The 23,127-nt window shown below is 44.6% G+C and overlaps 1 protein-coding gene across 1 annotated transcript; it reads right to left on the bottom strand.

Moving 5' to 3' along the window:
• LOC118089045 (acyl-CoA (8-3)-desaturase) lies at positions 1–21,997 on the bottom strand. Its single transcript, XM_060276925.1, has 12 exons — positions 21,704–21,997; positions 15,283–15,393; positions 13,790–13,987; positions 12,010–12,111; positions 10,304–10,432; positions 9,560–9,617; positions 8,936–9,012; positions 7,954–8,051; positions 6,810–6,906; positions 2,710–2,789; positions 1,900–2,025; positions 1–1,307 (listed from the first exon to the last, which is right to left on the bottom strand). The coding sequence occupies exons 1-12, from the start codon at positions 21,932–21,934 to the stop codon at positions 1,256–1,258; spliced, it is 1,359 nt and encodes a 452-aa protein (XP_060132908.1). The 5' UTR covers positions 21,935–21,997; the 3' UTR covers positions 1–1,255.
• Positions 21,998–23,127: the final 1,130 nt, after the last annotated feature.

Below are 23,127 nucleotides of genomic sequence, written 5' to 3'. Positions count from 1 at the left end.
ATGAATATGGAATCCACTTTTACATGTGGTTGTGGCAGTCGTATTTATATCATGTGACTTCATTTACTGATAACCATGGAAATCTTACATACAACAGAGTGATGCACTATCAAGAGCAGGGGTTCTTGGTGGCTTTGGGCAAGGCCCAAACACATGGCCTTTTTTGTGCCCTCATTGTCCAGGTTGATGCTCTGGAGAAGCAGCATGCGGCCTCTGGGGGACCAGGAGGCTGGATCCATCATCAGGACATCTCACATGCCAGCACAGAAGGTTTCCAAAACTAATGTTGTCCACGATCTTCTCCACAGGCCTTTCTTCATGCTTAAGAAGCAATGCACCTCTTATCAAGAAAACGGCAAAGGCTGTCATTTTTAATAATCCCTGGCATCTCCAGGTAGGTAGGGCTTCTTCTTTTTTAAAGCAGATTTCCCAGATTTTCCAACTGTGCAAAATCTTCATCAGATACCCCACACTTAAAATAAAAAAGGCAAATGAACACAAAGTGTCCTCTGCTCCTGGCTTACACTGCATATCAGGGACAGCTTCTCTGTAAGAGTCAGTAGGTCCTATCTACTATACAGCAACAAGTCATTTATGAATCTGCCTTAGTTCAGTAATGTTACGTGCCTGAAGGAGAGGAAGTTGTGCTTTTAATTTGGTTTGGGCAGTATGTTTCAGGTATGGAAACGGAGTGCATTCTACATGGTATCCTTGACATTACCTGTCGTTTAAGTGCTAGCTCTGTGTCAACACAAGCCAAAATGTTCTTGGGCAAACTGATTTGCAAGGTGCCTCTGCAACTTGGTGGATCAGTGCCAGCCTGCCAGGAGAGTACATCTGTCCAGAACATGTCGTTCTGAAAGGATTATCCATGCAAAGTCTTCCCAAGGATTGGCTGCAGAAGGAAAGCTTCAGGGTGGATGCACCCAGAGTGGCTTGAGGCTGATCAGCTGCTGTGTCAGTGGTGTATCTGTGCCATGCAGGCTGACTAAAACGCTAAAAGCAAAGTACCCTCTGCACTGATTTGCCTTTCCCAATCTCTTTGGAGTTTCTCCAAGTTTCTAGAGCTAAATGCCCCAGGTTCAGCTCACCCCTGCCTGTGCAAAAGAAAGAGAAAAACACCCATTCACAGTCTCATTAGGATCTAGCTAATCCCCACTCAAAATTATGCTTTCCCAAGGCTGCTTTTTTTCCATTTTCCCAGCAGCATCAGATAGTGGCAGGAGAAGCTTCGCTCCTGAGGACCTTCCTCTTCTTATGCATGGAGATAGGCATCTTGCCAGTGCTCCCCTGACGACTTCAGAGAGCTGCAGAGGGAAAGGGGGGAAAGGCCTCATGAATCACAGACAGCAACATTTCACAAGAGTTCTCTCTTCCATACCCTACCAGTGCTGCTGTCTGTCATGTCCTCTAAATCTGGGCCCCAGCATTGCCCTGACTAAGGCGGATTCAGACTTGGGCAATTCACAGGTTGCCCAACCTGGGGAGGGAAAACTTCAGAAACCCCTTCTGTACCCTCCTGGCCTAAGGATGTGGCTCTCCCATCACCCTCAGACCCCAAGGATAACTTCCCTGGAGCTTCTGTTGCTCTACAGCCATGTAGGAGCATGTGATCACAGAACCAACTTTGCGACCTTTAAGGATTGCTTAAAGTTCCGTGGGGTGGGGTGGGGGGTTCCCTGACAGTCATTTTTAACCTTGCTGAGACAACATCTTTCACAGGGTTGCCAGTGGGACCCACTGAAAGCTGTTCAGGCACTTGCCCTGACTGGAATAAGCTGTTTATTGCTTCCACTTTAACTGTAGGCGCCAAGCCCAGTAGGATTTCCCTCACTCTTGATATTCTCATCCCCAATTGAGCCTACCTCCCTGGTCCTCCTTCAGTTAATTGACACTTACTGCAATATATCCGCAAAAGCCGTGAGCAAGGGCTTGCATTGGTACTCAATGCCATGCTTGGCACAGAGGGATTTCACCAGAGGAGCGACCTTCCAATAATTGTGGCGAGGCATCGTTGGGAAAAGGCTGTGATGAAAAGAGGGAGAAATGGGATCAAGCAGCTAGCAGAGAATCTTAAGTGAGCCAAAAGCATCCCAGTTATGCCCAGTTCAGCCTTCCACGAACTGGTGCTCTCCAGATGTTTAGGATTACAACTTCCCTCAGCTCCAGATAACGTGGCTGTGTAAATGCAAGTGTCCCAGAAAAGCAGGGACATCCCATTTTTTATCACGAGAGAATGGCGGCCATTTTGGCTGCTGTGCTCTTGCGTGATTTTGAGGCATGATTTTCCCCTGAAAAAAAGCACTTTTTCTGGGGCCGTGATCTTACACTGTGCCCCAGAACACACATTTTTGGGTACTGTGCCTGGGAAAAGTGGGGGGTTGGGGTTGGGGGGGGTAACCGTGGGGCAAAATCACATAAGATCCTGGCAACTGAAATGGACCACTGTGCTCTTGTGATAAAAAGACAGGAAGATGGCCTCTGGGAAGATGGCGCCCTGGATTTTGGCTTCAAAATGTTGGAGGGTATTTGGCTGCCCAAGGCTGGTTTAGCCTATTAAATTGTTAGTTTATTAAGCAGTGCAAAAAGCACTCCTGGCCACCACCTGTCTTTCCAGGTGCGAAGTAACATTCAGGGTTTGGGGGTGGTCCATCAGTTCCATTAGGGGCTCTCCCAAATACATTCATAAAAGGGTATATTTTTACTCACTGATGCTCAATCTGGAAGTTCAGGTGCCCCGTGTACCAGTCATTGAACAGGGATTGATCCACATTACACGTTGCTGCAAGCTAAGTGAGAAAGAGGAATGTGCTGAATCCCACTTCTTTCATTTTCAACACACCACATTCCTTCATTTAACCTTTGTTGTTCTGCAGACTACTGTTTTTAATTTTTATTTGTGGGTTTTCCTTTCCTTGTTGGTACCACATGTGAAGCCACTAAAAAGACTTCTGAATCAGAACTCAGCAACTACATCTGTGTTGTGTGACCATGATGAAAATATGCTATAATCATGAGTGGAGAGCTATGCACATTGGAATTTTGGTGTTTGCACTGCTGAAGAGGCAAGTTGTTCTTCAACTGGAAAGTGTGTTTTCTCTGTAGCAGGTTGAAGAAACTTCAGAGAAACTTTGGACTCTTTCCCATGTTCCTCTGTTAATTCCACTATATTATTGGTGACCTGAGAGTGCACCAAACAGATCCATTTAAGCACTATAAAAGCAGCATTAAGAGCCACTGATCAACACATTTGCAATTTGTTATACCCACCCACACACACAAAATTTTCTTATACAACAAGGAAAATAACCTTTACAGTGAATTAATTGCACTGGGAAGTAGGAATAGGTGAATCTGCCAATTTTGGCTTCTTTCTGTTTCTTATTTTCTCATTCTTAAGTTCAATTTCCCCTATTTCCATATCAGTTTGTGATTTTTATTTTGGAAAAAGTCCTCATGGACATTCACCAGCATTTTAATACAAATTTCTCTTAATATCCACATTTGTATGCAATTCTACTTAATATACACATTTTGCAATGCAATTTCCTGTAATACGATGCAGTTTTGTATGTTATTTTCACGAACACATGCCTTTTAATGGACACTTTTATCGCAGTAAATTCATTTTTGTACCCATTATTCGGCTGGAGAACTGCATTGAAAAATTCAGAAAAGTGTGGATTTTGAAAGATGACTTTTTTGGTTTTCCTGTTGTTTCAGAAAGTGCAAATTAGGTAGGTTAACTTGAAATGTGAACTGAATCAAATTCTTCCCTTATCCTTACCAAGAACCCATAAATGGATTCCTAGAGGGCAAAGGTTCAGTTCATTCATCTGATTATAGTCTTCAGCTATATAAGCTGTATGGGGAAACCACGACATAAAGATTTGGCATTTGCTTAGCCATAGGGAGCAAGCAAGATGATAAATAACTGGCTATTAAGAAACAAGATTAGCACCACAAGCTATGCTTCCCTCTTGTCCACACTTTCTCCTTCTCTGCTTGTGTCAGATCAGAAAACAGATCTGGCATTAGTGTCTCTATCATCTTTTGATCCCTGTCTTTATAGGCTAAATTATAGGCCTTAGTAGACAATGGAAAGGAAGGATTTGCAATACAGCCTGTAGGGCTGGGTGTTGTCAGCTTTTCAACAACGCGATGTATCACCAGCCAAACATCACAATACAGTGGCATCTCGGTTGTCGAATGTAATCCGTTCTGGAAGACCGTTTGGCTTCCGAAACGTTTGACAACCGAGGCGCAATGGGCGGTTGGCAAAATCCATTGAAAAAACGGAGAAGCGTGCCTCAGAAGCCGTTCAACTTCAAAGGCACGTTAAAAAACAGAAACATTCACTTCCAGGTTGTCGGTGTTCAAAAGCCAAAACGTTCAACTTTCGAAGCGATCGACAACCGAGGTACCACTGTATAGTGATACATCACAATGTTGAAAAGCAGAGGAACAAGCTGCATTGGCCCCAGCCCCACGAGGCACCAGGGTGAAACTGCCTCAGGAACCTCGGTGGGAGCGGCAGCAATTTCACCTGGGTGCCTCACAGGGCCGGGGCCAGTGCAGGTTGTTTCTTCCATCAGGTGCTGGCAGAAGATGGAGCCAGGTGCAGGCAAGCCCCACCCATGATATACTGCCAGGTGAAGGCGCCATCACACTCTGGCTCCCAAACCAGTTCTAGGTGATGTATCAATACATTGCCCAGGCCCAGCAGCCTGTCCCATAAGATAGTAGTAGTTGATAGTAGTAGTAGTAGTAGTACCGTGTTTCTCATATTTTAAGACATGTCTTATATTAATTTTAACTCAAGAAAATAAGCCTATGGCTTATTTTCGGGGATGTCTTATTTTTTGCCGAGCCCCGACTGAGCGGGAACCAGCAAAGGCAGCAGCCCGCTGGGCTGGGGTTTGCCTTCCTTGTGAGTCTGTTCTTTCACCTCTTGGCGTCGCTATCACTCACTCACGTCAGTCTCTCTTTCTCCTCCTCTCTCTCCTCCCGCTTTGCAATACTATGCACTCTGTCGTCTTCCTTCCTGGTTGTTAATCAGCCCAGCCCAGCTCAGAAGCACGCTACTCCATTTTTCTGTTCTTACTCATTAATTGCACATAAAGGTATTGTCCATTTTATTCAAGATTTGGAGGTTGGAGTTTAAAATTCAATGTCTCTCCGACGTTATCCTCTTCTGTATAACTAGAAGGGCTTCCTTTGTTTTCTCCCTTCTGGTCCCCGATATAAACTCCACCGGCGCCTCTTCCTTGAAGTGGGGTGGGTGGGCTTATTATGCTGAGCTGAATTCAGCGTCTGTATTTTTCCCCCGCTCCCCCTCTCCTTTTTTTTCCTTTCTATTGGCTTGTCTTTGTCCTTTGGGGTTATTGTATTGGATATCCCCCCGCTTTGCTCCCTCGGACTTTGAGGCTTGCTTGCCTTGGGTCGCTCTTAGCCTAGCGCCACGAGTCCCGCCCCCCGTCGTCTCACCTCGTCGGAGATGTAGGCTTCAGGGGCTTCTCCTCCAGCCGTGCTGCAGGCTATTGTTTCGCCCTGGTTCACCCCAGGGCTTTTAGGGGGTCGCTTACGGTAGCCTCGCGTTGCCCCTAGACCCCTTAGGCAGCGGCTTTGTGCACGGAGCTTTTCTCGGAGCTCCCGCAGAGCGCGTCCGATGCGAGCGCGAGGAAACTGGAAGTCGGCTCCCGCGCGCTTTGCTGAGCCCCAACGGAGCGGGAACCAGCAAAAGCAGCAGCCCGCCGCCGGCTTGGAGCTTGGCAAAGCGCGCGCTGCTGCCTTTGCCGGCTCCCGCTGGGTCGGTACTTGGCGCGGCGTGCCCTGCCATACCGTACCAGCATGTCTTATTTTCGGGGTATGCCTTATATTTCGCCAGGTCTTCAAAATCCTGCCATGCCTTATTTTTTAGGGATGCCTTAAAATATGAGAAACACGGTAGTAGTAGTAATAGTAGTAATTTATTATTTATACCCCGCCCATCTCACTGGGTTTCCCCAGCCACTCTAGGTAACTTGCAACTTACAGGTAACTTGTAACTTACATGCATTTAACTTGTGCACATTCAGCTTTATGTTCTTCCATATATATATATATATATATATATATATATATATTGGGGTTAGAAAGAAGGTGGACATCAGGGGGGACAGGACTTTGGCAATTCCACCAGTCATTGCACCCAATGTGTTTTGACAACACAATTTTGGCTTGTGCACAATCCCTGGACCATAACCCCTGGAAACATAGAGAGTTGCCCATATTATTACAGTCATACCTTGGTTTACAACCGCCTCGGTTTACAAGCGCCGTGGACCCGTCTGGAACGGATTAATCCACTTTCCATTACTTTCAATGGGAAAATTCACTTCAGGTTAAGTACGCTTCAGGTTAAGTACAGACTTCCGGAACCAATTGTGGTTGTAAACCAAGGTACCACTGTATTATTAACCCACCCTTCACCCTAAGATTCCAGGGCAGGTTCCAACAATATACGATACTAAGAGTGGGCTTCAACATGATGCTCTTCCAAACATTCTGTTTGCACAAGCTTGCCAAATGGAATAATCTCCCCTCTTCTCCCGCTGCTAGCCCACTGTTCCCAGCCCCCTTCAGCCAATTTCAGGATATGTGGGATGGGGTGGGGGGAATGGGAAAGCGCCACTGCACAAGCCAAAATCCTTGTGCAGGGCTTTAGCTGATGTGGTTCGTTAGGTGTCTCCTTCCCTGTGCCCAAATATATTCAGGAATGAGCTTGTTATATGAAAGAAAGATGAAGATAAAAGCAGTAGTTATCTTACCTGGGCAGACACCCAGTCTAAATTCTGGTCATAGTTAATGTTCATTGGAATGTGGTTCATCTGCGAGATCCAGAGAAACCAAGAGCTTTCTAGGAACCTAGGCAGACAAGCAACAACACTAACAATCACCATTCAAATAAGCTAAAGGCACTAACAATCACCATTAAAAGATCAGGGATGGGAAACATGCTGTTGGACTCTAACTCCCATGAGCCTCAACCAGCATGGAATGATGGGAGTTGGAGTCCAGTGAAATCCAGAAGCCCACTGGTTTCTCAACCCTAAAGGTAAAGGTAAAGGGACCCCTGACCATTAGGTCCAGTCGTGACCGACTCTGGGGTTGCGCGCTCATCTCGCATTATTGGCCGAGGGAGCCGGTGTATAGCTTCCAGGTCATGTGGCCAGCATGACAAAGCCGCTTCTGGCAAACCAGAGCAGCACATGGAAACGTCGTTTACCTTCCCGCTGTAGCGGTTCCTATTTATCTACTTGCATTCTGACGTGCTTTCGAACTGCTAGGTTGGCAGAAGCTGGGACCAAGCAACAGGAGCTCACCCCGTCACAGGGATTCGAACCGCTGACCTTCTGATCAGCAAGCCCTAGGCTCAGTGGTTTAACCACAGTGCCACCTGGGTCCCTTTCTCAACCCTACATGAGACCAAAAGACATTTAGAGCAGGGGTTTCCAAACAGTGGTCCATAAGCTTCAATTAGGTGGTTTGCAACATGACTGTAAAATGAAATTAAAAACCACTCGGGACCTCACACAGTGTATTACAATTATTATATGTTGTTGTTTAGTCGTGTCCGACTCTTCGTGACCCCATGGACCATAGCACGCCAATTATTATAACAGGCAGAATATTCATTAAGTGATCATCGAAGACACTCAACAATTTTCAAGTGGTCCATGGGGGGCACGGGGGCATCTAAAAACCACCAGTTTAGAGTAACCACCGACTAGAGGAGGCACAGTCTCTCCTGTGGGGCACCTTCCTGGGCTGCTTTTGTGTCATTGTGGTATGAGGCTTTGACACATGTAGGAGCCAGTTTCTACATGAAGAGAGCATGTATTCTGAACACACAGCTTATAAATTAAGGAAAGCCTGTAGAGCAGAAAAAGCAGAAGCCAGAAGAACTATTACCTGGCCAACCAGTAGTATGCCATGAAGCTCTTAAATCCCATTAAAGGAACATACATGAGACAGACGCGGACATTGTAAAGTATGATGAAAGCAAACTCCTGCCAAAGAAAACAGTGTTAGGGGGGTGGGGAAGGTTAGAAAACAGTTGCCAGGTCCTTCATTTCAGATCTACTAACTGTATGCAACAACTATGGAGATCACAAAGGCCATAATGAAATATAGATGAACAGCACTGTTTGCATGTGAACATCCAGGGATGCTGTCATGATAAAAGGAAAGGGCATGAAGGGGATCAGTAATAGTCAAGATGGGACAATACTGAATCTGATGAGCCAGGTAGATTTTCTGCCAGGAAGCTACATTTCTCTTCAAAGTGAAAATAATTCCCGGAATAATTCATTGGAGGGATTTTATCCCTCTCATCTGCTGATGTCACCCAAGCTTTTTGTTGGGAGGGTGTTCAAATCAGAGATCCCAGTGAAGCTCACTAATCTCAGGCTCAGATACAAAATTCAGAGGTTTGTCAAAGGATCTTCAGGAACCAGAAGTTCTTCTCAAGCTCAGATAAAACTCAAAGCCAGAGAAGAATTCCCATATTCTCACCCACCCTCCCCACCAGCCTCCAAATCTTCCCACTTCTCCCTAAAGCATTACCAGCCCATGAGCAACATGGAATGCAGGGGAGGGAGATCTGCCTCTTCCCATGTTTCTCTGGTGTCCCGATGCACTACATAGTCAACAGGCCCAAAGCTGGCTCATAGGAAATGTAGATCTTCCAAGGTATACAGAGAACGACATCTTCCCAGTTGCCTTAGCTCACCGCACGGCAGCATACAATAGCACCAGAGAGCAAAAGGAAGTGTCAGGACCCTACCTTTCTCCCCGCTCCCTGCATACTGCCACTGTTCCTGCTCTGTCTTATACCCATCCCCAAATAGACTTATTCAGAGGAGAAAGCACTGCAAATCTGCAGATGACTTACCAGCCATTTTTTCCTTTGAAATGCGAAACGCAATACAACACCCTGGACGAATATAACAAAGGTCAACGGGGCTAAGACTAGTGAAATCAGAAAACAAGAACATTACAAAGATGTAAATCACCCAAACGCAATAGAGTCTGTCTATCCATCCATCTCTGGTCATACTGGCAAAATAGTAGTAGTAAAAAATAATAATAAAATAACAACAACTTAATATAGAATTCCATATTTTCATCAAATCATCCATCTAAAACTATTGTCAAAAAAAATTATGCTGCCCAATAATAATGCCATTGTTCTCATCCACCACAAGGCATGGCTTTACTAAGGGTTGCAATTTCCAGATCCATACTCCTGAGCTCCAGCTTCGGGGGCCTTCTGGTGGTTCCTTCACTATGATAACTGAGATTACAGGGAACCAGGCAGAGGGCCTTCTTGGTAGTGGCACCCTCCCTGTGGAATGTCCTCCCATCAGATGTCAAGGAAATAAACAACTATCTGACGTTTAGAAGACATCTGAAGGCAACCCTGTTTAAGGAAGATTTTAATGTTTGATGTTTTATCGTGTTTTTATTATTATAAAATAATATTATAAAATTATTATAAAATGGCAGGGATACTCACGGGCGAAGTATATGTGTTGGTGCTGGTAGGGCATGTATTTCTTCTTCTTCTTGCCAAGCTGCAGATGGAGAGGAGAAGCAACATGGTTAAGCTGACAACCATATATAAACTTTCTGAGTGCCAACTTCCATTCTTTACAATAGGGATCCTTGTGTTAGCTCTAATGAGTACAATTGCGGAGGAGACATTATACATACTAGGGTCTTCTCAGTGGTGGCACCCTATTTTGGGAGCCCACAGGCCAGAGGTTCTTCACCATTGAGCCCACCAGGCCTCAGAGGTTGGCCTGTTAAGCAGTTCTGGGCAAACAACAAAGACATGTCATCCTTATGACTTCACAGCTGTGGCCTGAATCCAGGGACACAAAGAAAGAATCTTTGTTCCTTCAGCCACAGCTGAAACTTTAAATCATCTGCTGTCACCTGCCATCAGGTGACCAACAGCTTTGCCTGTCAAAGGGACTTGTGGAGGGATGGCCTGAAGGCCATATCCATTTCTGTACTTCCGCTCCAGGCCAGCCTGTCATGAGCAGAACAGATGCCATCTAGGAATAAGGAAAATAAGAAACTAATCTAATGGTATAACCAGCCCATCGACAACATGAGCTGTAGGAAGGAACACTAAAGCTGTGTCCTGGAGATGGCGTGCTTCCTTTCTTCCCAGGTTGCTCACTAAGAGTATGAATTCTGTTAATTTGGTGTTCCCTCTTCTATTATTTGAGTCACTCCCAGGTCTTCTGCTCACCTCCACAGAGAGTGCCTTTCCCAGGCTGAACAAAAATGGGTGCATATTGAGATCAGGGTCCTTGCGGAAGCAGTTGGGTTTGGCATGATGCTGATTATGCATATGGTTCCATTGGCTTGGTGGTCCACCCTTCACACATAATGAAAATACACACATATATATCACTTATTCATGGGTAGAGCTACATACTGTACTCATTCCTGCTGTATAAAGATTGCAGAATATAAAAGATTAATAAATCTAGGTGTATACATTTGCTCAACTACAGCTGATTTTATTATTTTTTAAAGATGGGGACACATGATACAACTTTACCATCCTGTACCCTCCCCTTTCCTACCATCACGTGTGAGTTTACCTCCTGCCATGTTGAGTTACTAGACAGTTCCGAGATTTCAATCTAAAGGCAAGCATTCAAAATTCACTCTCTGATCCTAAATAATAATGTGTGAGAGGGAAGAAAAAACCCTCCCCCATTGTTTTTGTTGTTGTATATTTGATTTATATACCTCCCTGTATCAGAAGATCCCAGAGCAGTGTAGAACATTAAAAACACATTGCATTACATTGTTTCACTTTGGAAGTAAGGAGGATGTGCCATCTGTCTCAGCTGAATGTATGTCCTTACAGAAGACTCCAGATCTGTAATGGCCCTCTCCATTTCAGAAGAGCATCTCCCTGGCCTGGCCTACTGCCAACTCACTCACTGGTGGACCTAGACAGCTGTGTGCCCCCTGTATCCAGCAAGTTTTTAAATATAAGCCAGGCCAGCTTCCTGTGTTGCCTGGCTGACGGGCCATTAAGGGAAACAAAGGAAAGGCGCTCCGTGTGGGACAGCAAACGGTTAGTTAGAAGAACAAGGCTTGAGTTTAGAGTGGAGTTTGCAGTGATATGACCTAGAAGCAAAGCAGCAAAGAGAGAGAGAGAGTCATGCTGAATCCAAGGCTGTGGCTATGGGAGAAACAAGACCCTCTTGTGATGCTAATGCTGTGAACCTCTCCATTGTGTGTGTAAATAAAGCATATATCCTAAAGACAACACAGTCTCTGTTGTGCCTCATTTCCAAATGGAAACATGAACCCTGAGTAAGCGCCTGAAATCACTGGAATCTTGCACCGCTCAGAGATTAGGATGGCATGAAACAGTGTATTCTATTGGCCAAAGACTCTTGTAAAGTTTGAAGACCATATCTATGTTACAGAGATACGTAGTGTTTATTTAGTGCCTTGACTTTATTTGTTCTTTACTTCCTAGTGAACCAGGATCCACTGCTAGGTAGTACCCAAATTATTATTTAGCCATGATGAACAGCCCCCTTGCTGCCAAAGTGAGGGGAAAGAGTTGCCATAGTCCTTCACCTGAGATTTTTAGCCCCAGCAGCTGGTGTTGTGTAACAAGCTGTTCAAATCTTACCAAAGCCATGAAACCACTACCGGTAAGATAGCCTTAAACCATGCTTTTCATCACTTTGCCCCCTGCAGTATGGACTGAGGCAATACTAATAGAGTTGTAAGAATGAGTGAGATCCCGTATCTGAACCACACTGAATGCTTGAAACATCATACCATCAATGCTATTTTCATTATCCTTGTTATCATCACACCAGGCAAGCCCAAGAAATGGTCCTTCTTCCCCCAGTGAAGTGCAAAGAGGGCACTGCTATTGGGACATTGTCAGTGGACATTGTCATTTGCACATCATTTTACCTTACATATTCCCATCACAATGAAGTGAAACGGTCTGTTCCACTTGGTCTTCTGAAAGACTGAAAGATGCCCAAGATCATGCTGTAAAAATCCATACTGGATCTGGAAGGGGAAAAGCAACACTAAGACAATGTGATGTGATATTTTGCCCCCCCCCAACATGTAACTGGACCTTTCATAATGTCACTTTTCTTACTCATTGTCTGGCCTTGCTATCTACCGTATATGTCTAGTGCAGGCATCCCCAAACTTCGGCCCTCCAGATGTTTTGGACTACAATTCCCATCATCCCTGACCACTGGTCCTCTTAGCTAGGGATATGGGAGTTGTAGGCCAAAACTAGGGATGGGTGAATTTGTCAATTTCAGCTTATCTCAGTTTTTCATTTCTCTAATGTTCAGTTCTCCACATTTCCATATCACTTGGGGTAAAAAAGGTTTCTTTTAGCATGAATTGCTCCTAATATACACATTGTTGTATGCAATGCTTTTTTTTTCTTTAAAAAATGTTTATGGGTACTCTCATTTTGACTCAAGAAAACCACCATTTTATAGTTCAAATCGGGGAAAATAAATACAGTAAATGGACAAAAGTACAAAGATTCACAAAATGTGTAGGGGTATGCCTCTCCCTGTGCCCCCCCTAGAAAAAAGCACTGGTTGTATGCAATGTATGTGCCTCCAGCACTGCAGTCAGTAAATGGGAGCTCCTGCATAGTACCTTATGCAGAGCAGGTGGTGTATGCAGCCTGCGAGGAACTGGAGGCCAGTGCGGGAGTGTGAATTTTGAATGGAGGTTGTGTTTCAGTTTGTGTATCATTTAGAAAAGTGCAGATTTGGTTGGTTCGCTTTTAAATGTGAACTGAACTGAATTCCACCTCTATCCCTAGTAGCATACTGACTAGGCAGTGCACAAAATTCCCCACGGAAGCAATCAAATCGTGCCCATCCGCCATGGTTCCACGACAATGTGCACAATCACTAGAGTTCTTTCACATTCTCCATCCAACTCACATCACCCACACGTTTGAGCTGTCTCTGCAGTATGGCACCATATATTTGAGAAACGGTGAATAATAATAATAATAATAATAATAATAATAATAATAATAATAATAATTTATTATTATTTATACCCTGCCCATCTGGCTGGGTTTCCCCAGCCACTCTGGGTGGCTTCCAACAGAAAAATAAAACACAGTAATCTATTAAACATTAAAAGCCTCCCTGAACAGGGCTGCCTTCAGATGTCTTCTAATAGTCTGGTAGTTTTCCTTTTTGACATCTGTTGGGAGGGCGTTCCACAGGGCAGGCGCCACCACCGAGAAGGCCCTCTGCCTAGTTCCCTGCAACTTGGCTTCTCGCAACGAGGGAACCGCCAGAAGGCCCTCGGTGCTGGACCTCAGTGTCCGGGCAGAATGATGGAGGTGGAGACACTCCTTCAGGTATACTGGACCGAGCCCATTTAGGGCTTTAAAGGTCAGCACCAACACTTTGAATTGTGCTCGGAAACGTACTGGGAGCGGCCGCTCCCAGTCACCAGTCTAGCTGCCGCATTCTGGATTAGTTGTTACTAATCCTGCTACTGCTTTACAGGATAAACCCAGGAGCATCAATGCAAATTTATTGGCCAGAACGCCAACAAAGAGGCTGAAATTCCACTGACATAATTAAAATTCCAGCATTGTGGCTAGGGAGAATGCTATGAATCATAAAGCAGTTCATTGGTCCTGGAGGTGCTGAGAAACACCCCAGAGATCTTCATGACACAAACACATTACCTGTGCAATGGTGAACAGTGCCACGCCAACAAGGAAGGGCACCCAGGATGCTCCAAAATACCAGATAGTCAGCCAGGATGCAGTATCCAGCAGGAAAGCATGTAGAAACATGAAGCCGAAGAAGAGAAAACTGGGTTGGAGGAGTCCCATCCTCTTCACTGTGGTGCGCAGCTCATGAAAATCATTTACCAGCGTTGCCTGTGAGAGGTGCCTAAAGTTAATATCTCTCATCTGTGGTTATATGTGATGCAGACTCATCATAGAAACATACTCTGGAAGGCACCCAGCCAGCAAGGGGACTGTGAGACCAGGGGATCTCCTTTAGCTCTGTGTCCTAACCAGGGACATGTTAAAAGAGCAAACAATCACATCTCCACTATCTCCCCATCTTCATTTCAATGAGGGATGAAGAGGAAGCCGTAGCAAGTGGATTCGCCATAGGGGTGGGCGTCTTTGTAGCTTGGATTGTCTGCAAAAGAACAGCTGGCCACATTCTAATAATTTGAAATACTGAGCTTCTGCAGCATCATGAAAAATCACATGCCCGGTGTGTGTTTTCTATTTTTCAGTGATCTCTAGGACACAATTACTTAAAATGTTGAGAGCAAGGTTATAGGGTCACAGAGGGAGTCCTACACACAGTGTTAGGTGCCACAACTAGAACATGTGCTAAGCATGTTACAGGATTGTAGTTGCAAGCAGTAGCGCAGGCATCCCCAAACTTCGGCCCTCCAGATGTTTTAGACTACAATTCCCATCATCCCTGACCACTGGTCCTGTTAGTTAGGGATCATGGGAGTTGTAGGCCAAAACATCTGGAGGGCCACAGTTTGGGGATGCCTGCAGTAGCGTCTTAAGGTCATCGGGCGCCCTGGTGCAGATCCCTCGGGCGCCCCCCACTCTTTTTTTAAAAAAGGAAAGCTCCGCTGCAGAGCGGAACAGGGTCCTAGTGCCCCTGCTCTGCTTGTTTACCTCTCTCCTCCGAGCGGCGCGGCTGGCGGGCGTCCAGGAAGAGGGAAAGGGAGGCCGCCGCGCAGCTCCCCCACTAGCTGGGGCGCCCCTCAGCGCCCTGCGCCACTAGGTCCAATGGGCAAGCTGCCCCTGGTTGCAAGCTACCGTATATTTCCTGTATTTGTTATATACAGCGTTATTCCTACCATTAGGCAGAGTTGATGAGGGAGGGCAATACCAGACCCCCATATTTCCTCCTAAGTCCCCCAGCAACTCCCCTCTATCAGAAGACAAAACTGTGTATGTCATGCAGCCTACTCTCTGTCCCTTAAGATAGCCAGCTGGTCTCAGGTGTGAAGATGACACTATCCTGACACCAGCATCACCAGCACTGAACTTACGGGTCAGATTCCAGACCAGCAGTCTTCAGTATGTGTAATGGAGAGGGTGCCATCTTATCCTTCCTCCCAGGCAGCAAAATGTCTTGAGGCCACTGGCCACACCACACATATCCTTAAAAGAAAGTTGCGAGGGAAACTCACATTTTTGGTTGGTTCACAGCTGGGTTGATCAGGTGCCAGTTCCCCAATTAGTAGGGAGCTCAGGTATTTCTTGACTAAGTCCTCATCCTTGTGGAAAGCGGTGAAAGCATCCTAAAACCACAGAGAGAACAAAATAGGGTGTAAAACGGAGGAAGCTACTATGCTGAAGTGATGGAGCTGATATTCTGGGAAGTTCGTTTTGAGCTCAGCAACAAATGATACAAGGTGCCGGCTGGTTCTCTTCCTTGAGGGCTGAGATCAATGGTGGAAAAATAGTCTCAGTGGCAGGTTGATGGGTGGTTTTGGAATTACGGTTTGTTGGACAGCTGGGATTGGGGGTCAAGTGAGGGGAGGGAGGTGCAATGAGGGTTTTTTTGTTTTTTAAGCAGTCAAGTGGTGTATAATTTTTATTAAATAAATAAATACAAATTCTGAACAAGGAAGGAGATATGACTTGACATTTGGAAGGGGAAGTAACTGGACCTCTGTGGGCCAGTGAGGGGTGGGGGAGAAGAAGCAGCAGTAAAATGAGGGGGAGGAACTGTTGCGAAAGACTGAGAGAAATGAGAATAGAGGTAAACTAGGTGAAAAAAGAAGCTTAAGAAAGGACAACATACTGAGAATTTTGCCTGGGGTGGGTGTGACTTTGGGCAATTCCCTCTTGCAGATGTACGATGAAAGAAAATCCCAGTGGCACATTTGGGTGTGACATACATACCGGTATCACCCGTTCACTGTTAAGTCAAATAAGGCACATATGAAGGCCACTCCATACAGAATTTCTCCGCTGGTTCTGGTTCTCATTAGTGGTTCCTCACACAATTCTCCCACCCCACCCTTGAGTTTCCCCTGAGTTTGCTGATACTTCCCTCTCTCAAGTGTGGGTGTGCCTGCTGTTATCATTCTGTAAGTCCAAGCACTCCAAGACTGGTGTAAAGATAACAGGTGGGGAATGCTTTTTTTCTCTTTTGCATTCCCTTGGGGACAATTGTTTCTGGGCCTGCATATCAGCAATAGTTAGGGCCAGAGCCACACCATTCTGTCTCTGACTCTCTCTTAAAAGTGAAACAGGGAGCTGTCCAGGGGAGTAGTGAGGGGTGCTGGCTATTTTAAGATTATCACACACACCCTACCCTATGCTCTTTCGATCTTATTCTCTCTCAAACAGAGTCAGAACTGGGTGTGGATGGATCCATTAAAGGATGGCTGTCTAAAACCTCCTCTCCCCACCACCCAAAGTAAGACCACTGACTCCAGGTTCTAAAATTACCCAGCTGCATTTCTGCACTCTCACTCTCACACCTGAACATCCACCAGAGGCGGATTTAAGGGAGTAAAAACTTTTCCTCCAAAGAAAGCAGCACAAGGAGAGCTTCCTCACCTTCTTGGTACCAGGCTGTTCTGCCAACGCAGTGAACGTTGAGTATTCTGTCCTCTGGACAGTCAAACTGAATGACCCAATTCACAGCAGGGAAATCAAGGTCCCCGAACCACAAGATCAGTAGCAAAGAGAACTGCTGATTTCTTGCCACAAAATCAATGTAGACTTCCATTCTATTCATGTGCTGCTGTCTGCCACGAAGAGCCAGTATAGTGAGCCCAGGTCGAAGATGGCAGAAGACTCTAATCATCCAATTTCATTGTAATTACACAATGACAATAAAGAAATCTAATCTAATCTAAACAAATACTGAACCTCTTTACAGCTTGCAAAAAGTACAATACTTTTCTCATTCAGATGACTTCTCAAAAAGGAATACAGCATATTGATTTTCTCGTGCAGCTCACAAGCAACATAGTTCTGTTCCAAAGTTGCTGGAGTACTGAACTTTGCCTTCTGGTGAACCCAGATATATTCTGGATCTTTCAAGCTCAGCTGAGCCAGGTCCTCCACTGATTTGGTTTGCGTGGCTGAGAAAAGCAGAGTCTGGCGCAATGCTGGGAAGACCCCAGAAACCAGAGATGTAGTTAGGGCATTTCTTCATGTGCTGTGACGAGATTCTTGTTGTGGGAGTTTGTGCATGACTGACTGTTGTGGTCCTGTGTGGCTGTGGCACTCTGCATTTGGGAATGTGTACCTTGTGTGGAGGAGAATATCTCTCTCAGGGGACTTAGATTTCCTTCTCCGTTCCAGCTTGCCCTGGCCTTTGGACTGCAACTGAACTGCTTTCAACCTTCCCGCTTGGCCTGAGTGAAATGAACTTAAGCACTAGTAATGGACTAGTAATGGTCACATTCTTCATCTTTTCTACCTCCTCGAAGACGCAGAGGGGAAAAAAGACAAGCTGATGACTTCTGGTTTAAATTGTTTTGGAAGAAATTCAGACAAATGGTTGGAGGGGAGTTGTAGCAACAGTTATTGGTCATAATAGCTCAGTTGTCGTCCCTAAACATGATGAACAGGTGGCAATTAGTGCTTTTCTTCTGGAAAAAGGGTGCCAGCACTCACCATGAAGTTGTTAAGCAAGTGCCACATTTTTAATTAGTGCTTTTCTTCTAGGAAAAAAGGTATATAGGCTTGAGTACCCACAAAAAAAGATGCACTCGCGGCAAGCATTTTTGATCCTGGCATCTGAGGAGCATCAGTCAGTGACAGACTTGTTCTGTGCACCATAACTCAACTCTAAAAACTCTTAAAAGTTCTACTCCCTCCGGAGTAGAAATCATATATCGAACAGGTGGAAAGCTCTTTAATATGAGCAGGCTGAAAGCAAAGAGTAAGGTTACTGTAACTTCCGTCATAGAGCTTTGGTATGCTGGATGACAACGTAGTGTGTGCACACTCAGAGGATGAACTCCATCCTAAATATCTTCACAGAAGCTTACAAAAAGCTTGGCTCAACATCCAAAAAACCATAGTGCTGCACCAACAAGCACAAAACAACCCCTCTACAGCACCACAAATCCAACTCAATGGTGCAACATAAATTATGCCCCTTACCAAGAATGCTCAATGAAAACAAGTTTTCTTTCAAACTCACCAAGTAGACCCACTAAAATGAATTTACCTAACTAGTCATGTTCATTAATTTCATTGGGTCTACCCTGAGTAAAGCTTAGCTGAATGCCACCCAAATAGCCTTTTCCTAGACTACCCTTGATCATGAATTCCAACTTCACTGAAAACACCACTGAATGAATTTGGTTGGAAAGCTATTGTGAGTGTATAAGGCTGTGCAAATACACAGAGAAAGATGAAATCCTAAGCATAACTGAACAAGAAACCACACCTACCTACACACCCAAACATGAGAGATCTCACTGATGTTTCTGAAATTCCTTGAGGCTCCCCATAATTATTGATATTTTGTCTGAGGAGAAACCCTCAAATCCACTTGAATATCACCCAGACAAAATTTAGGTGGTGCTTCTGAGCAAGCATCTTTTGAAGACGCTTTGAAGCTTAAGGTTGCGATCTCGCACATTATTAGGCAGCTTAGATCCCCTGAGATTGAAATGCTGTGGGATTTAAGCAGGCTAACATTATATAATGTTCTAATCTACTATTTGCCCCATTTCCATGTCTGAAAGAGGAGTTGCAAACTCTTGCTTCATTCATCCATTCACAGATATAACCCAAATTCTTTTCTGAATAGCCTGTGACTTCTGGAATTTCCTTTTCTGTCCCTTCAGATCCTTCTCCCTTTGGTCTAAATCTTTTTAGCACCCTCATATACACTGGGGAACAAAATTATTGTGGCATTGACACCTGCAGTTGTTCTAACCTAATTTCAACTTGCTGATTTCATATTTGAAGTCAGTTTTGTTCTGTAAGCTCTAGTTTTTTTGCAATTCATGTTTTTCACTTTTCACCATAATCTTCGTTTTTCGCAATGCAATCATTTTTCAATATTTTATTAAACACATAGCCAATGTAGCACAATATGATTATAAATGCAAGTGACTTATATAGCATTAAACATGACATACAGTATATAGCATTGAAAATGACATGTCTATCTATGCAAAAAATGCAAAAAAAAAAACCACGCACAAAATGTATTCCTTTGGGATACACTACAGTATACAAGCTGCTGTTATTCAGGTAAGAATTTGCGCTTATAGCTCTTGCATTTGTGGAGTTGCACAGGGGATTCTCATTTGATGGTCCAGCAGTAGTCTGACATCATAGTTTTGTCCCATCGCCCTTGATAACGCTCTTCCATTGTCTTCAGGTCTTGATGAAAGCGCTCTCCCTGTTCATAACTGACTGCCCCAAGGTTTTTGGGGAACTGATCTAGGTGACTGTTCAGGAAATGGAGCTTCAAACTCATATTGCACCCAAGATTGTGGAAAACCAACAACTTTTTTTAAACCACAACCTCATACAGTGGTACCTCTACTTACGAATTTAATGCGTTCCGAACACACATTTGTAAGTTGAAAAAAATTGTAAGTCGAATCCCATAGGAATGCATTGGGAGAAAAAATTCGTAAGTAGAAGCAACCCTATCTAAAAATTCGTAAGTAGAAAAAATCCTATCTAAACCGCATCCAAGATGGCGGATGGAGCTCCGTTCGTAAGTAGAAACATTCGTAAGTAGAGGTACCACTGTAGTAGTCTGCTTTTTTGTTGCCAAGGAAGTTTTTCATAACTGCCATGAAAGACTGCCACACTTTCTTCTCTTTGATTCATCTTCCTGACAAATTCCTCATCTCGAACAAGGGCACGAATTTGAGGTTCATCGAACACACCTGCTTTGATCTTCTCGAAAGACAAAGCGGGAAAAGCTGCAACTATATGTTGAAAACATTTACCTTTGAATGCCTTCACAAACTGTTTCATCAAGCCATCTTTTTGGTTGATTGTGACATGGAAGGAGGATTTGTGGCGATACCCCAAACCCTCCCCGGAATAAATAAAGACACAGGAGACATTGCATAAGGTTAATGGGCCACAACTTTATTGATTACGGATGTAGAGAGGTATTGGCTTAGGCATTGGATCTAACCATCTATATCCGACTCCAGCCCGCTCTGCTGGCAGTCTGTGAAGGGTTAACCACCATTGGGTGAGCCCTGCGATGCAGATCAACCAGGAACTCACCCCGGGGCCACCACTAGGGGCGTGCCTTAGGCCCTCACCTACCACAGCTTCGGACATGGCCACGCCCCGGACTCCTTAAGGGAGTACCCTTCAGCATTTTGGGGGAGGTGATGGCAGCAACCTCCCCCCCACCTGTAACCTTTCAGAGATAATCCAATGCCTACCGCCAATCGAACTGTAATAATCTGCAAGATCTCATCCTTACCTCCTATGTCGCTTTTCAAACTCCAAATTAATTCTTTTAAATCCATCTCAGAATCAAATCCAGAATAGTCCCTCCCGCTGTAGGAGGAGGGGAGACTGTGGGCACCACAAAGCCTACACATGGTGGGGGAATGGTTGCCATTCTTTTCCCCCCCCCAGCCCATTGGCTGGCACCCAGCCGCGGCGCTCCCTTGGCGCATCCAATCAGGACGCACCAGGGGGCGTGGCTCGTTGAAGGAGGAATTCTGGATTTGATTCTGAGATGGATTTAAAAGAATTAATTTGGAGTTTGAAAAGCGACATAGGAGGTAAGGATGAGATCTTGCAGATTATTAAAGTTCAGGATCTCATAAGCCAATATTGACCTCAAGGCCTTTTGCCTTTATGTGGTTGAATTAAGCTTTACTGAACATATAGCTGTCCGTATTTGGCATAGGAGACATGAAAAAAGATGGCTTGATGAAACAGTTTGTGAAGGCATTAAATACTGAAGGTAAATGTTTTCAAATACAAGCGCAAACTCTTAACTGAATAACAACAGCTTGTATATATTCCTCAAGGGAATACATTTTTTTGCATACCTCCAACTGTACATAGATATACATGTCATTTTCAATGCTATACATGTCATGTTCAATGCTATATAAGTCACTTACATTCATAATCATATTGTACTACTTTGGCTCTGTGCTGAATAAAATATTTAATTCTTGCATTGTGAAAAACGAATATTCAGGTGAAAAGTGAAAAACATGAATTGCAAAAAAACTAGAGCTTACAGAACAGAACCGACTTCAGATATGAAATCAGCATTGAAAAAAATATAAGAACAGTTGAAAAATCTCATGCAACAGAAAATGGGGGAAAAAATGTTCCCCAGTGTTAGACAACGTTGACAAGTAAGCACCATATCATATGATCATCTGAGGCTGCCTTACATTAAGTCTGACCATTGTCCATCTCACCCAATCCTGCCCATTTTGCCTGGCAGTGGTTCTCCAGGGAACCAGGCAGGTACCTTTTCTCTGACACCTACTTGAAATCCACTGAGATAATAGGCAGTGCCAAGATTGAACCTGGGACATCATGCAAACAAAGCAGATGTTTGGCCATTACGCTATGGTTCTTCCCAAATGCTCTGGGTCCCCAGGCCCCACTACAAGCTCTCACCGTGGCATCTTGTCCCGCATAATGGCTGATGACACGGGTTCCTCCAGGGTGTCGCAAATGGAATTGGCTGATATCATAGATCTTCCTTCTGATTACCAGCCATCTCTCCTCCTTGAATTCTCCTTTGCCTGTGCGGAGTCCTATCTCCTCCCAGGTGAAGAACTGTGGGGCACCTGAGACACGTTCTGGCTTTCCCACACTAGTGCCTGACTCTGGAGGCATCCTGACCATCCACTGAGTACGTACAGCTCAGTTTTCCAGCTAACTACTCTACTTCCACTCTGTCAAGTGGACAGGTTGGTGCACCTGTGCTCTGCTCTATGAGCCGCTTTTATAGAGACCTATTGTCATCAGCTCACACCACCCTTTCCATTCTATTGCTCCAGGCATTTTCATTCAAAGTAATCCTCTTTTGCTCTTCGGCAACGCTTCATAGGAGTCACCCTTCACCAGTCATGTCAGCTCATGATTATTCTTATGAGAGTTCAATAGACACATCAGTGTGCATAACGTTTTATCCTTTGGGGCTATGCATTGTGCAAGAGCTACAGCCCATTTCAACAAAGTCTCTATTCAGAAGTGAAGTGCTGTAATCCTCATCACCGCTTTGAATTTCTTGCCTGCTTCATCTATACCACACACTGCCCATGATTGTATGTTGTGTAATGACAATCAAACTAACCACTAGTGATCTCTGCTCTGATACAGCCTTGAGTATTGGTCTAGAATTCCTAGGCTTTGTGATGAGGGTGCAAAACTGAATGGTCTGCTGTAGCTCTATATTGTGGTAACCCCTACTTCACAGCATTAGGCCCTCACTCTAGTCGTTCAAAAGAATTGCTTCCCTCACTTGAGTGGTAGCCCCAAAGGCAGAGATTTGGAGGAACTATAGGGATAAGTATGGTAGAGGAACAGTATATGGCTGATAGTGATACCAGCAACCTCCTCCTTGACTAAGTAGTAATGAGAATATTTTCATTTGTCCCCATTCACAATGAAGACATGGCAATGTCAAGAAACCACTTGACAATTTTGATTTGACAGTCTTGTTGATGACATTACTATTTTAATCCTGTGCTGCAGAATCTTAGTTCTTAGGCAGGAAGAACCAGATGCACAAATATAGGATGGGGGACCTCTGGCTTACTACCAGTACATATGAAAAGGATCTAGGGGTCTTGGTGGACCACAAGCTTAACATGAGTCAACAGTGTGGTGCAGCAGCAGCAGAAAATAAAAGTGAATGCTGCAACAGAAATATAGTGCCCAGATCAAGGGAAGTAATAGTTCTACTCTATTCTGCCTTGGTCAGACCAAACCTGGAATACTGTGTCCAGTTCTGGGCGCCAGAATTTAAGAAGGATGTTATCAAGCTGGAATGTGTGCAGAGGAGGGCAACTAGGAAGATCAAGGGTCTAGAAGCC

This window comes from Zootoca vivipara, chromosome 1 (genome assembly GCF_963506605.1).
Source record: "Zootoca vivipara chromosome 1, rZooViv1.1, whole genome shotgun sequence".
NCBI lineage: Eukaryota > Metazoa > Chordata > Lepidosauria > Squamata > Lacertidae > Zootoca > Zootoca vivipara.
Note: the sequence above shows the minus strand (reverse complement) of the source record. Positions and strands in the feature narration are given on the sequence as shown.